The sequence below is a fragment of the Procambarus clarkii genome, chromosome 10 (genome assembly GCF_040958095.1).
Source record: "Procambarus clarkii isolate CNS0578487 chromosome 10, FALCON_Pclarkii_2.0, whole genome shotgun sequence".
Lineage (NCBI taxonomy): Eukaryota > Metazoa > Arthropoda > Malacostraca > Decapoda > Cambaridae > Procambarus > Procambarus clarkii.
Window position 1 is genome coordinate 33,255,513 of NC_091159.1, and position 16,395 is coordinate 33,271,907.

At 43.6% G+C, this 16,395-nt stretch overlaps 1 protein-coding gene across 1 annotated transcript; it reads left to right on the forward strand.

Annotated features, from left to right (window-relative positions):
* Window positions 1–4,765: 4,765 nt before the first annotated feature.
* Window positions 4,766–7,128, forward strand: LOC123752221 (nucleolar protein dao-5-like). The gene is made up of 3 exons (XM_045734280.1): window positions 4,766–5,268; window positions 5,402–6,353; window positions 6,406–7,128. Exons 1-3 carry the CDS (start codon window positions 4,766–4,768, stop codon window positions 7,126–7,128), a joined length of 2,178 nt encoding a protein of 725 aa, XP_045590236.1.
* The last annotated feature ends 9,267 nt before the right edge of the window (window positions 7,129–16,395 follow it).

Genomic DNA, 16,395 nt, shown 5'->3' on the forward strand with positions numbered 1-16,395 from the left:
AACAGCATTGTTTAAAAATAGTAAGACATGGGTTGACATTTAGGGGGTAAGGTAGGTTACATGGAGTTAATTAGGTAGTACTTAGTTTTCATCTTAAACTGGTCGAGAGAGGTACAGCCGTTCTGTACTGTTCTGTTCAAATGTAAACTGTGTCAACAAAATTATTCGCACACCCTCCGTCACTATGTGATGGAGTGCGAAAAGATACGTGATTTCAGAGACAACTCTATAACAAATGTTCAAGAGATGTGTAAATATTTCATTCAAAATGATCTGTTGCCAAAAGTCTTGGCCAAATATCCCCAGTTTGCTAATTGTAGGTAGTATCTGAGTGATTATAACCTATCCACCGTTGCCCACTGGATGGGCCGGGCGGTGTATAAGATAAACATATAAATTGTGACACTAACTCTCCACATATGTCAGTTGCTTAAATTAGAAAATGTACTTGTGGTCGATCTCGAGCCCATTGCTGATGTGACGACGTGCATTGAATTTTGTAACTAGCTCGTCAAGATTGTAACTTGCTTAGCTAAATGAATTGTGGGGCTCAGTCCCTGAGCCCATTATGTGCCTCTGTAACCCTTTCCACTTTCGCCCACAAGATGGGTATGGGGTGCATAATAAATGAACTAAACTAACTTCATCGGAAACATTTTTGGCACATACTTTTTATATTTTATACGAACAGTTTTAAATACAATAAAGTTATAAGTAGAGAATAACAGCTACAGCCCCGCTCCTGTGCTACTACGGTCCACTCACCATAGCCCGTGCTACTTGGAACATTTTGTTCTGAGTAGCTAAATCTAAAGTAAGTAATTATCAAAAGAAGGCACCAAACCGGGAAGGCCATGTAGCACCATCAAATGCGCGGGATAATCAGAGGGCGCTAAATATCACCAAGGATGCCAATACGAGAACAGAAACGCATAAGGCGAGCGATATCAAAAGTATCCGAGTCAGCAAGAATACTATCGAGAGACAAACGACCGCGGGGGATGGTTGGAAAACAAGACACACGCTCGTCCTGGAAGTCAGGACATTCAACAAGGATATGCTCGACCGAAAGAGGGACAAAGCAATTAGGACAATAAGGAGCAGGGCGGCGCTCCATTAAGTGACCATGAGTTAAGCGAGTATGGTCAATACGCAACCTTGCCAAAGCCGTTTCCCATCGCCGGTTACGGTGGTAGGAGGACGGCCACGAGGACACACAACTCCTAAGAGTACGCAGTTTGTTACCAGTAACAGACGACCAATAAGCCTGCCAACGGGTAAGGATGGAGGAATTGATAACCGGGTAAAAGTCGGAATAAGGAATACCTTTACAAGAGATGGGAAGCTAAAGCTAAAACAACAACATTGACAATAATCTCTGTTCAGAACAAACTTTCACTTCCCAGTTTACATGAAGATTATTCCTGGAACCATAATATGCTTTCAGACCATCACAAATATCTAGATATCTATCCTGGTGGTTTTGAGTGTTTTTGTTCCCATTACCATGGGTGTGGTTTCTCATGGTAATGGATTTGGTCTGAGGATGACAGCACACATGAGAAAAGAAAGGCAGAGGCGACGTTTCGGTCTGTCCTGGACCATTATGACACGCCTTGATGATGGTCCAAGACGGACCGAAATGACGTCACTTTCTTTATTTTTCAGATTTCTGGTTGGGTGTCTTAATTCTTATACTCTTATGTATACAAAAACTTAATTCACTGTTAAATATATGAACCAACTGGTGCATATATATGGAGTAGTGGCAACGAAAAAATTTCATATATCTGTTTACTAGAAGTAATCTCGTAAGGTAATCTCGATCTATCAAGTTACATGAATGTAAAGTGTAAAGTCTCATCACGGGACTTATTTAAAACGCAACATATAGTTAGGAACTTGTGACACATTGTGAAATGCATGTTGAAGATGCTACATCATATTGCATGACAGGATTCAAAATATTATAATATGCAAAATCAATAATTTCGTACTTCTGACTGTTTTTAGTTCAAAGCGCTTGGACGGTGTTCCTGGCAGTCTGTGTTTTCCAGTCTGAAATTAGCGCGTAATATCTCATCAATACCAAACTTGAGCGTCGGATTCTTGTTAACATTGGTGGGTGCGCGGGAACCCCAGGAATTTGAAGGATTTCTGTCTCCATGCTCGTGAATTGTGGCCGGAAGCTGGAGGTATGCAGACCGCCTCGAGGACCAATGGCAGCTACTCCACTCAACAACATCCATCAGACTTGCTGTTGACTCTGTACTTGACACATCTGAAGTCAAAGTCACGTTGGAATTTGATCTCGTATTCGACTCACAAGATCTCAAAGACGCACTTGAACCTAAGCTCGTACTCAACTCGCAGGGACTCAATGACACCTTTGTGTCTGAACTTGTATTTGCTCGGCAGGAACTCGTCACACTTATCCTTAAGCTTGTCAGGGAGGACTTGTGAATGGTTGATTGTTTCTTGTGGCCGATGAGAGACGCGCCGCAGTTGAAGCCAGTAGATGAAGAGGACAGTAATGGAACGGAGCTGATCTGATAATACTGTGGACCAGCAGACAGGTCAGAAACTCTTCCGTTTGATTCTTTCAACATTTCTTTGCAGGGGCACATTAAATCCTGTTGAAAGTCTTTATCAATCAAGGGGTCTCCCTGCCGTTTTCTCCTCTTTCTGGATGTTGCTGGCATCGGAGCAAACAAGGTCGACGCCTCCCGCTTTCCTGTCGTAAGCTTGCCACATGACGGAAAACTCGGAGTTGTTGACGTTTGAAATTGGTGTAAAGGTGCAAGACACCTCTGGGAGATGAGATTTCCAAATGAAGGATGGGCGGTTGTGATCGAGGGTGTACAACGTGGAGATAAAGGTTGTGTTGAAGGGAAAGAATGTTTTAAACGAAACATGTGGTGTCTTAGTGTTGAACTTAGTTGATTTTTAGTTAGCGGATAATTTTTTGGAGGTAACGGAGAGTTTCTTAGTGATAGAGATTCATTGTTTAGAGGTGAAGATGGTTTTCTCAGTGTTAATGGTGCCAATCCTTGTAGTAATGTTGGTAGTCCTTGAAATACTGTTGGTAGTCCATGGAGTAATGGCGGTTGTTGTTGTTGTGGCGCCTGAGATATACCTAGCATAAATGGTGGCTGTCCTGGAGGTAATAAGTATTTTTCTAGTTCTAACCATGATTTCCCTACCGTCAACAGAGTCTTTTCTGGTAGTAACGGAAGTTGTCCTGACTGTAGTGAAGCCTGTCTTGACAATGATGTGGTTTTCCCTGACGTTATAATACGCTCTCCTGGCACTAATGAAGATTTTCTGGGCGCCAAAAATGCAGATTTTCTTAGCGTGGCTGAAAGTTCTCGTAGCTGAAACGGAGGGGATTTTCCTAGAGGTGTTGAGGAGCTGGTGAGCTTCCTGCTGGAGGGGCGAGGAAGGTGACGTGGGTCAAGGGTCCACAGGTTGTCCTTGCCGTAAGGGCGCCGTGGATCACGCAGGATTTTCCTGAAACACTGAGGAAAGGAAGGAGACACCATGTAAGAACGTAACCAATTGTTGTAATATAACATGTACATATTTTAATTGTTATAATAGTAACAACAGTTTGGCTAACATTTTATGTGGATATTTTAATTGAATTTATTTATTTTGTTCTCATGAAAATGCTAATGTCATTCTAATAGGAGATTTAAACGTTGACTTTGCACGGCACAATAAATACACTGATATACTTGAGGTATTTCACTATATGTATTAGGAGCTCCTGGCAGAGATGAATTTTTATAAATACACTCTGCTAACTGAATTTAGCATTGAGTTAATCATGTATTTCACCTGACTCACACGACAGGGTGGACAAAGACAAACTTTTAGCACAGGTGGAATACGAATGTAGAGAGTAAACCTTATATACTCGCTCCATTATTTCATCATCTTAATAGCGTAACTCATTAGCGCTAATTACACAAGCTATAATCCTATCCCTATTTACAGGTAACAGTTCTTCCATCCTATTATCTTATTGGAGGGAGCTGAGGTGTAGTCACCATATATAAGCAAGCGATATGAGAATAGCAACCGACGGGGGAGACATCTACCGTCACGCAAGGTGCATTCGCACCTCCACAGATCTCCAGTATCAGCTATTGATACTGGTAATTGCTCAAAAGGGCCACCACTTACGGGCTATTCATGCCCGTGCCACCTCTTAGGTGGCTTAATCTTCATCAATCGAATAGCAACGACACATAGCACCGCTCCTGTGCCAGGTAAACTACGGGCTCACCATAGCCCGTGCTACTTGGAACTTGTTCCGAGTAGCTGAATCTATAACAACAACAACAGAATAGCAAACAGTGCAATTTCCAGTCAAGAATGTAGCACAAGGCGCATACAGTTCTAATCGACCCCAAAACACTACAGCTTCGACACAAAACAGACAGCAGACTAAGGACCGCATCCAGCTACAACGCTCTCGTACGTTATACGAACAAGGGGGCACAGGTGGAAAATTAGTACCTAAATGACCCACAGAGACATTAGAAAGATTTTTTCAGTGTCAGAGTAGTTAACAAATGGAATGCATTAAGCAGTGATGTGGAAGAGGCAGACTCCACAAAGAGTTTCAAATGCAGATTTGATAGAGCCCAGTAGGCTCAAGAATCTGTACACAGGTTGATTGACTGTTGAGAGGCGGGACCAAAGAGTCAAAGCTCAACTCCCACAAGCACAACTAGGCGAGTACAGCTGCGTTGATCACATGCTGGCGGGAGCTTTGATCCAATCAGGTCACTCGGTACCCAATTCTCTCAAACGGGGACAAGTTATCAGAAAGTTTGCAAAATTTAATTTTCTCTTCATTGAACGACGAGACGTCCTAGTTATGATCTCACGGCCTAAACGCCATAGCCAGTCATCAAGTAGCAGTAGTCATAAAGAAGTACCAGTTATCAGGAAGTACCAGTCATCAGGAAGTGCCGGTCATCAGGAAGTGCCGGTCATCAGGAAGTACCGGTCATCAGGAAGTGCCGGTCATCAGGAAGTACCGGTCATCAGGAAGTGCCGGTCATCAGGAAGTACCGGTCATCAGGAAGTACCGGTCATCAGGAAGTACCGGTCATCAGGAAGTGCCGGTCATCAGGAAGTACTGGTCATCAGGAAGTACCGGTCATCAGGAAGTACCGGTCATCACGAAGTACCGGTCATCAGGAAGTACCGGTCATCAGGAAGTACCGGTCATCAGGAAGTACCGGTCATCAGGAAGTACCAGTGATCAGGAAGTACCAGTGATCAGGAAGTACCAGTGATCAGGAAGTACCAGTGATCAGGAAGCACCAGTGATCAGGAAGTACCAGTCATCAGGAAGTACCGGTCATCAATAAGTACCAGTCATCAGGAAGTACCAGTCATCAGGAAGTACCAGTCATCAGGAAGTACCAGTCATCAGGAAGTACCAGTCATCAGGAAGTACCGATCATCAGGAAGTACCAGTCATTAGGAAGTACCAGTCATCAGGAAGTACCGATCATCAGGAAGTACCAGTCATCAGGAAGTACCAGTCATCAGGAAGTACCAGTCATCAGGAAGTACCAGTCATCAGGAAGTACCAGTCATCAGGAAGTACCGATCATCAGGAAGTACCAGTCATCAGGAAGTACCAGTCATCAGGAAGTACCAGTCATCAGGAAGTACCAGTCATCAGGAAGTACCAGTCATCAGGAAGTACCAGTCATCAGGAAGTACCGGTCATCAGGAAGTACCAGTCATCAGGAAGTACCAGTCATCAGGAAGTACCAGTCATCAGGAAGTACCGATCATCAGGAAGTACCAGTCATCAGGAAGTACCAGTCATCAGGAAGTACCAGTCATCAGGAAGTACCAGTCATCAGGAAGTACCAGTCATCAGCCAGTACCAGTCATCACGTCATCAAGAAGCAGAAGTCACCAAGAAGCACCAGTCATCAAGAAGCAACAGTCATCAAGAAGCAACAGTCATCAAGAAGCAGCAGTCATCAAGAAGCAGCAGTCATCAAGAAGCAGCAATCATCAAGAAGCAGAAGTCATCAAAAGGCAGCAGTCATCAAGAAGCACCAGTCATCAAGAAGCAGAAGTCATCAAAAAGCAGCAGTCATCAAGAAGCAGCAGTCATCAAGAAGCAGCAATCATCAAGAAGCAGAAGTCATCAAAAGGCAGCAGTCATCAAGAAGCACCAGTCATCAAGAAGCAGCAATCATCAAGAAGCAGCAGTCATCAAGAAGCACCAGTCATCAAGAAGCACCAGTCATCAAGAAACACCAGTCATCAAGAAGCACCAGTCATCAAGAAGCACCAGTCATCAAGAAGCACCAGTAATCAAGAAGCACCAGTCATCAAGAAACACCAGTCATCAGGAAGCACCAGTCATCAAGAAGCACTAGTCATAAAGAAGCAGCAGTCATCAAGAAGCAGCAGTCATCAAGAAGCAGCAGTCATCAAAAAGCACCAGTCATCAAGAAGCAGCAGTCATCAAGAAACACCAGTCATCAGGAAGCACTAGTCATAAAGAAGCACCGGTTATCACGTCATCAAGAAGCAGCAGTCATCACGTCATCAAGAAGCAGCAGTCAACACGTCATCAAGAAGCAGCGGTCATCACGTCATCAAAAAGAAGCAGTCATCAAGAAGCAGCCGTCATCAAGAAGCAGCGGTCATCACGGCATCAAAAAGCAGCAGTCATCAAGAAGCAGCCGTCATCAAGAAGCAGTAATCATCAATAAGCAGCAGTCATCAAGAAGCAGCAGTCATCACGTCATCAAGAGGCAGCAGTCATCACGTCATCAAGAAGCAGCAGTCATCACGTCATCAAGAGGCAGCAGTCATCACGTCATCAAGAAGCAGCAGTCATCACGCCATCAAGAGGCAGCAGTCATCACGTCATCAAGAACCAGCAGTCATCACGTCATCAAGAAGCAGCAGTCATCACGTCATCAAGAAGCAGCAGTCAACACGTCATCAAGAAGCAGCGGTCATCACGTCATCAAAAAGAAGCAGTCATCAAGAAGCAGCCGTCATCAAGAAGCAGCGGTCATCACGGCATCAAAAAGCAGCAGTCATCAAGAAGCAGCCGTCATCAAGAAGCAGTAATCATCAATAAGCAGCAGTCATCAAGAAGCAGCAGTCATCACGTCATCAAGAGGCAGCAGTCATCACGTCATCAAGAAGCAGCAGTCATCACGTCATCAAGAGGCAGCAGTCATCACGTCATCAAGAAGCAGCAGTCATCACGTCATCAAGAGGCAGCAGTCATCACGTCATCAAGAAGCAGCAGTCATCACGTCATCAAGAAGCAGCAGTCATCACGTCATCAAGAAGCAGCAGTCATCACGTCATCAAGAGGCAGCAGTCATCACGTCATCAAGAAGCAGCAGTCATCACGTCATCAAGAAGCAGCAGCAGGCCAGCCATGTACCTGGTTAAGAGAGAGGTTGTGGCGGAGAGAGTTGCGCCATCCCTGGTACTGGCCGCTGAAGAAGGGGTACCGGCGCCGCAGGTACTGGGTGATACCGGCCAGGGTGAGGGCTCCTGTAGGGGAAGACTCCAGCGCCTCCACTATCAGCTCCACGTACGACTGTCAAGGAAACCCAAGCTCTAAATTACTGTTGTGGTTCATATTATTATTAATTATTATTAATTATTATTATTATTATTATTATTATTAGTATTAGTAGTATGTGTTTTTATGTGTGTGTTGTAATGCGGCATTTATGCAATTAAACATTTATAATGATGAAAAATGTGGAATTTTTATCAAATTTTTACTTAAAACTACCTTAAAACGATATATACTAGAGGAAGTAGATCTTCATAATGATTAGATAATCCTGAAGAAGAGCCAAATTATAATATAAATATAAAGAAAACAAATGTGAAAAAATATTCTTCAAAATATTTGATACAAAAAAGAATACTAAAAATATACAAAAAAAGACCGATTAAGCAGTTAAAAAGAAAGTTTGCACAAATAGAGATAAAGTGAATGTGAGGAACAGTGGTGTCTCAGGTTCACAGTGAGGTGGGAACAGTGGCCTCAGGGTTCACCTCCTTTATCTTCTATTATATCTCAAATACATAACTTATTTAGATACATGAGTGAACAGCACCATTAGTCAATACTGATAATGCTGAAATACGCATGGTAGTATTTTCTGATAGCAGATATAGTTCGGTGGTGAATTTGGTTTTAAATTCGTATCTTAAATCAAATTGTAAATATGGCTCTGAGAGTCATTTTTCTGGGAGTCATAATGTCATTTTGATGACATTAAAGAGACCTAATACAAGTAAGTATAATTATCAAAAGAAGGCACCAAACCGGGAAGGCTATGTAGCACCATCAAAGTGCAAAATAATCAGAGGGCGCTAAACATCACCAAGAATGCCAATACGAGAACAGAAACGCATAAGGCAAACGATATCAAAAGTATCAGATTCACCATGAATTCTATCGAGGTACAAGTGACCGCGAGGGACGGTCGGAAAGCAAGACACACGCACGTCCTGGAAGTCAGGACATTCAACAAGGATATGCATGACTGTAAGAGGGACAACGCAATTTGGACAATAAGGAAGACCTAATACAAGGGAGATATAACGCGTGTGTGATGAAAACATGACCAAAACGACAGTCTGGTGACATTCATACCTAGAAACTCAGTTGGTTAATGATACTGTGGCCTAATAATCTCCGATAGATCGCTGGCCGTAACTGTTCGTGAACCATGAGAAGAATATACAATTGACAGTTTACTGCAGTCTAACTCTCTTAAGACTGGTGCCTCAATCCTGGGACAATAGTCTGACAGGGCACAAGTCACCTGGATCACCACTCACCCGGGGCACCTCACTACTGGGGCATCTCACATCTGGGTGAGATGTGAGTCTACCCACCCGGGGTATCACTCACCTAGGGCACCTCACACCTTCACGAAATGGACAGAGAGAAGGATCTAGGGGTTGATATCATACCAAACCCACCCGGGGTATCACTCACCTAGGGCGCCTCACACCTTCACGAAATGGACAGAGAGAAGGATCTAGGGGTTGATATCATACCAAACCTGCCTCCTAAAGCCCACATCAAAAGAATAACATCTGCGGTGCATGCGAGCCTGGCCAACATCAGAACTGCCCACAGAAACCTGTGTAAGGAATTTTTCAAAACCTTGTATACCACATATGTAAGGCCAATCCTGGAGTATGCGGCCCCAGCATGGAACCCTGGGAACCCTGGGAACGTCTTGTACTTTGTAAAGCACAAGACGAAACTGGAAAAAGTTCAGAGGTATGCCACTAGGCTAGTCCCAGAACTAAGAGGTATGAGTTATTAGGAAAGGCTCAAGGAATTGCACCTCACGTCGCTGGAAGACAGAAGACATCGGGGAGACATAATCACCACATACAAGATTCTCAGAGGAATTGACAGGGTAGATAAGGATGGATTATTTAAGACGGGTGGTACACGCACAAGAGGATACAGGTGGAGGCTGAGTACCCAAATGACCCACTGAGACATTAAAAAGAACTTTTTCAGTGTCAGAGTAGTTAGTAAATGGAATGCGTTAAACAGTGTTGTGGTGGAGGCTGACTCCATACACAGTTTCAGATGTAGATATGATGGAGCCCAGTAGGCTCAGGAATCTGTACACCTGATGATTGACAGTTGAGAGACGGGATCAAAGAGCCAAAGCTCAACCCCCGCAAGCACAACTAGGTGAGTACAACTAGGTGAGTACTACTAGGTGAGTACACCTGGGGCGTCACTCACCCAGGCAACTCACACATGCCGTTAACTATTAATTTTTCGTCGATTTTATCAATAATAAATAATATGGATTTTCTTGACTATTTACAGATAATTATTTTTTCCAACCCAAAACAGTTTAACACCCCAGGTACCTTTTTACTGCTGGGGGGGAACAGAGGTGCGAGCTGGTAGGAAACGCGTCCATGTATCACTCCCAACACGGGAATCAAACCCAGGAGCAATAGCTTGTGAGCCGGACTGCAGAAATGTACATGCTAGTGCATACCTTCACACGAACTGATGAGAGACATGACGATGCGTCGAGAGACGGGAAGAACCAACCAGTTTTGTTTCTGAGCTCAACGCATTGAACATAATCTTAACGACGCGAACATACGAGGCATAAATACTCATACTCCGCCCAAGTAAGACAGAAATGAGACACGGGTAACACATACCGGGCCAGCCAGAGGCTTAGGGCCCACACGGGAATATCCCTGCAAACAAAAGATAAAAAACGCAAATGAAGTGCACTTTGCCCGTTTGGAGAAGATAACTACAACACGACTTAATTCCAGGAGGTGAAGGCTCAGCTAAGATGAACAAGAGAATGGAATTATTAAGAGGGTTTCCATTTCATTATTCCTGTCGAAACTAGCACCAGAGTTAAAGACTTTTGTGGCAATCGAAACCTTCGTTGTAAAAAGATATTTTTTTGGACGATGTGCGCCGCTTTCCACACTGGCGGGAATTTCAAATCGACTTGTGTTTTTTTTATATATATACACAAGAGTTCTTACATTCTTGTATAGGTTAATTATAAGAGAGTTAACCCTAGCGTCATATTCATCAACAAGTGCTAGTATCCAAAGCTCTTCACACCATGATTTCTGTGATTAAAATGTGATCAAAACTGTGAACTTGATCAGGTCTCAAAACTTGATCAGACGGCTGTTTCGTCAATATGGTGATGACTTGAAAGCGACATATCAGTACCGTGGATTTCGTTCACAGTTTTAGTAACACTCGCAGGCTGGCACATCTTGCGACATCTTCAACAATGTGAATGGCGTAAACTCGTCAGTATAAGAAATCGGTGAGACTGTAGTCACCTTACTGGAAACTCTTAATTCATTTCCCCAATCTTAACCCGTTAATGACAGTATTGCAGCATTGCCAACGTAGATGACCTGGTGCCAGTATTTCCAGGTCACAGCTCTACCGTAATAAATCATCTTAAGCACCACTTTCTTGATCTTACTTCCCACAGCAGCATGGGAAATCCATTTGAGTTAACCTACGAACACACACACAAAACGTAAACTGTGTAAAGCATATTTATTCCCACCCAAACTCAATTCAACTTCCGCAAATGTCTAACCTACGCTTAAAACACTTCAGCGCTCGAACGTCTACTATGTAACCTGGTAATTTGTTCCACAACTCAACACTACCGATAAAAGGTCATCCTTGGCTTCAAGGAGGAATATTGGGGTTACAAACGTGATTTTAAGGTGATTTTATTGTCCTGACGAGTGTGTCACACTCACCTAGGAGGCGCTACTCACCTCACCGGGTAACACTCACCTAATAAGTTTTACTCACTTGACGTGCCACTCAACTGGAGAACCACTCACCTTGGTGGGAAGCATTGGCTGATGAGTACCACTCATTTACGGGGTACCACTCAGATCGGGTGCTGCCGTTCACTGACTGGAAACCACTCCCACTAGTGTGATGGAGTAGGAGCGGGGGGGGGGGGGTTATTGCACACCTACGTAAGCTTCCAGGAACCTGTGAGATACCACCTACCTGAGGAGGCTTAGGGTGCCGGAAGTAGGTCCTCCTTCCCCCGGAGCGACGCTCAGACTGCTGCAGGAGGCTGCTCTCCCATCCCCAGCTCGAGGGCGAGGTGAGGGGGACTAGAGGAGGCTGGGGAGTGGGGGAAGGCGATGGAGGAGACGGCGGGGAGGAGAGAGGGGAGCTGGTGGGTGAGGGAGAGACGGGGGAGGGGAAAGAGGGAGAGAAGTGTGGTCTGGAGAGAGACGCCATCGATGACGTGCGGCCGATCTGGAAGAATAAGGAGAATGAGAGAGAGAGAGAGAGAGAGAGAGAGAGAGAGAGAGAGAGAGAGAGAGAGAGAGAGAGAGAGAGAGAGAGAGAGAGAGAGAGAGAGAGAGAGAGAGAGACAGAGACAGAGACAGAGACAGAGAGAGAGAGAGAGAGAGAGAGAGAGAGAGAGAGAGAGAGAGAGAGAGAGAGAGAGAGAGAGAGAGAGAGAGAGAGAGAGAGAGAGAGAGAGAGAGAGAGAGAGACAGACAGACAGACAGACAGACAGACAGACAGACAGACAGACAGACAGACAGACAGACAGACAGACAGACAGACAGACATAAAGACAGACAGACAGACAGACTGAGAGGGGGGGGGGAGAGATGGCGAAAATAAGGAAAAGAGAAACGTGGAGGGAACATTTAAATTAGAGATATCAAGACACAAGAAGAATGACAGAAAAAACAGGCAGACAGAGAAGAGGAGTGACCTAGAGAAAAGGTAGAGAGACAGGTAGACAGGCAGGTGGAGACAGGTAGACAGAGAGGTGGAGAGACAGGTAGCAAGGTATTTGGAGAGACAGGAAGACAGGCAGGTGGAGAGACAGGTAGACAAGCAGGTTGAGAGACAGACAGAAAGACAGGCGGAATGATAAACAGACAGGCCACAAAATATTCTCACTATTTTGCAATAGACAACACACGCTATACATAAGGTCTTAATGCAAATACAAAATATATAAAAAAAGCGTACTTAAAACAACAAAGAAAATAGAGAAAGCTTGAAAGTCTTAAGGAATTAAGAATCCCCTCACAAGACTCGTAAGTCTTAAGGAATAGGGATTATCCCCCTCACATGACTTAATATCTGTATATTTTTTAGTAATTATAAGTGCTTGACTGTACTTTTCTTCACCATTTAATGGAGTTTTGTTTACATATTGTATTGTAAAACACCGAGTTCGCTGACACTTGTTATATTAGAAGTTACTGCCATACCATACCCCCACCCCTCACCCACCCCCATCAACATATGTTGGGACCCCTCACACCTACACACAGCCTCTACATAGCAATATATACTCTCATCTTTTAATCAAAACTATTTTCTACACGCAGGATTATGTCTACGGCAAGCACACATACATATTCAACTACCCTATCCACATATTCCATACTCTAGCACATACCACTGCATACCCACACCCCACATACTCTCCTACCCCCAACAACATGACCCCCCATCTTTCCTGACCGCATACCCAAACACCGGACGCTCACACGCGTCCGACACGCCCCAACTTCCGGGAAAATCCTCCTACAACCCTATGGGGCCACATACCTTTGACCCACATGCCCAGCTGGCTCTCATAGAGCCACCTGGCCAGATGGTGCGCATGGTCGTAGGCGTATATTTCACTACTGAGGATGAGGATTTAGGATAGGACGGGGGGGGGAGGAATGGTACCCAATTACTTGGATGGTCGGGGATTGAATGCTGACCTTCATGAATCGAGTCCGTCGCTTTACCGTCCCAACCCCTCCTCTGACCAAGTCCTTTCTATCCAGCGGAATGGAATGTGTTCGGACGTCATCAGTTGTGAGTTGTGGATGTGTGTGTAAACCGTTTTTCATTCATAAACAGGGGGTTTGGCGGGATGCATGGAGTGGACTTTGGGTCTTTGTTTGGAGGATGAACTGTTTACAGCATTGTGATTCGAACAAAATTTGTCAGTGAAGCACGTGTGTTCTGAAAGTGTTCGAACGTCATCAGTTGTGAGTCGCAGCCCGTCCTCCAAACAAAAATCCAAAAGTGATTCCATGCACCCGCCAAACCCCCTGTTTATGAATGAAAAACGGTTTACACACGACTCACAATTGATTTCGTTTAAACACTTCATGAACAAGTGCTTCACTGACGAATTTTGTTCGAGCCATAACACTAAATGCTTCACCCCACGTACTACAAATACAAATAATCGCCAACAGAACCTAAACACCTAACCTAACCTAACTTTTTCCTATATATGCACAATATGCTAATATAAAATAATATTAATTTATATTTGAGAAAATTCCTGTTTTGAATGAAATGTATGTACAAATTTATGAATGTGTCTGTGGGGTCGACCGCTGGGTGTAATGAACTTGAGTCGAGGACGGGTTGGAAATAGTTGGGCGCATTTTCTTTCACCTAATTCGTCTGTTCACCTAGCAGCAAGTAGATACTCAGGATCGAGTTAGTCAGCTTGTTGTGGGGTTGCATCCTGGGTTGGGTCAGTAATTCAACCTTAAAGTGAGAGGAAGACCTCGATATAAGTCTAACGTGAATGAATACACTCTGGCTGCCTGTCCCCCAGCACAATGAATTATTATTTTACGTTGAGAACCCGAAGGGCCTTTGTTTTGATGATGGGTTGAATAAGAAACAAGAGGATCGAAAACTTTTTAAATGGCGATAAGAGAGGTTCAGCCCAAGAGCTGAACCTTCCCCTGCAATCATATGAATACATAGATGTAGGTATTACTTCTCTTAGTGAATGTTTAAGTAATAATAAATTCAAGCATCGTCAAACTCACCTGCAACAACAGCAAAAAAAGTCCACAAGCTCGTCAGTCCTCTCTTGCTATAGCTGCTTCCTCTTATACACTAAACAGAGAACGCCAAGAAATATTAATAACAAGAGACGAGCCACACACATATATATATATACACACACACGAACTGGATTTGGTGCGCATGCTCAGATGTCAACAAATAATTCCTGAAAAAAGCGCGCGCATGCTCCGGGGTCAACAAACAGTGGTGGAAACGGCGCGCACAAGCTCGGATGTAAACAAACAGTTTGCCAGGAAATCCGAGCCCACAAGGAACATAAACCTCGAGACGAGAATGTTTCTCCTGTCTTTGTCCTTCATATATTTGTTTAGCGACAGCTAATGTCTTCTCCTATGTCTATCTGCACGTAAAAATCTTTTTGTTGTTGTTGTCTCAGAGTTTCAGCATTTAACTGGCATTTGTTCTACCTTGAAATTGTTATAATTTGCAAATCCTATTCATTTTTATCTAGTTATTCTGCTGCTTGGATTTGGTTTTTATCTCGGGTTTACATATAGTTACAGAGGCAAGACTAACAAGGAAAGAGATATGCAAAATGCTAGAAGTATTGAGAATTTCATTGGAAATTATAGATATGGATGATAATATTCGCAACGACAGCCATATAGAGGTTCATAATGGGCGATGGATAAATCATACAGTCGGCATGGAATAAAGATATGACCGTAGATTATCGCCGTGGACCATATGCAGGTTTTACGTATGAGACAGAAGGGATGTCGAGAGTGGGTAAAGAGGGGGAGGAGATCACGCCGGGGTCGAGGGACTCCACCGCAAATATTGACCAGTCTGATTGTTTCCTGACCTGCTTAAGTGGCCGACCCTCTCTTGTGTTGGGTCAGCACACACTGCAATTTGACCCCTTGTCCCGGGCTCTCCCCGTAACTGTCCCACACCAAGCTACACTGTCCCAGCCATTGTCTCGCTGTCCCAACAAATGGTCCACTGTCCAAATTAATATTCCATTCTTACAGGACGTCTTTGTTCAAGGACCCCTCCTTACAACGGCCCATCTTCATAAATAATTACCAAATGCTCGTTAATCCAGCCGCCAAGCACCACGTTTATCAATAAATAACCCTTTACAATGACTCGCAACTGATTACATTCGAACTTTGCTTAAACAGTGCTTCACTTTCTGCCTGTGTTCCAATCGCACGTACCCCTTTAAATGTCTCACCCACGTATTGCAAAAACATATAATTGCCAACACAACTAAACCACCTAAGCTAACCTATCCTAGGCATAATTATACTCCAAATTTTAATATATCTTTGAGATGAGCACCTGCAACAACAGCAAAAAATGTCCACGAGCTCGTCAGTCCTCTCTTGCTATAGCTGCTTCCTTTTATACACTAAACAGAGAACGCCAAAAAATATTAATAACAAGAGACGATGATTGATTGATGAAGATTAAGCCACCCAAAAGGTGGCACGGGCATAAATAGCCCGTAAGTGGTGGCCCTTCGGAGCCATTACCAGTATCAAGAGCTGATACTGGAGATCTGTGGAGGTGCGACTGCACCCTGCACGACGGGAGATGTCTCCCGTGCAAAGAGACAAGCCACAAACACACACACACATATATATATATATATATATATATATATATATATATATATATATATATATATATATATATATATATATATATATATATATATATATATATATATATATATATATATATATATATATATATATATATACACACACGAACTGGATTTGGCGCGCATGCTCAGATGTCAACAAAGAATTCCTGGAAAACGAGCGCTCATGCTCCAAGCATGGCATGCTTGGACGAGCATGCCATGAGAACGGTCTGAAATAATCTATAAAATCAAGTCAAAATTAAATAAAATCAAATACTTTATGCATAAATATCTGGACGACCTGTGAGCTGCAAATATAACTTACTGTTAGCTTAACAAAAGT

Excerpts from the sequence above, each read along its gene's own strand:
- LOC123752221 (XM_045734280.1), top strand. The coding sequence starts at position 4,766 with ATGCTGGCGGGAGCTTTGATCCAATCAGGTCACTCGGTACCCAATTCT. Across the intron at positions 5,269-5,401 it reads GAAGTACCGGTCATCAGGAA|GAAGTACCAGTCATCAGGAA; the intron begins GTACCAGTGATC and ends ACCAGTCATCAG. Across the intron at positions 6,354-6,405 it reads CCAGTCATCAAGAAGCACCA|TCATCAAGAAGCACTAGTCA; the intron begins GTAATCAAGAAG and ends AGGAAGCACCAG.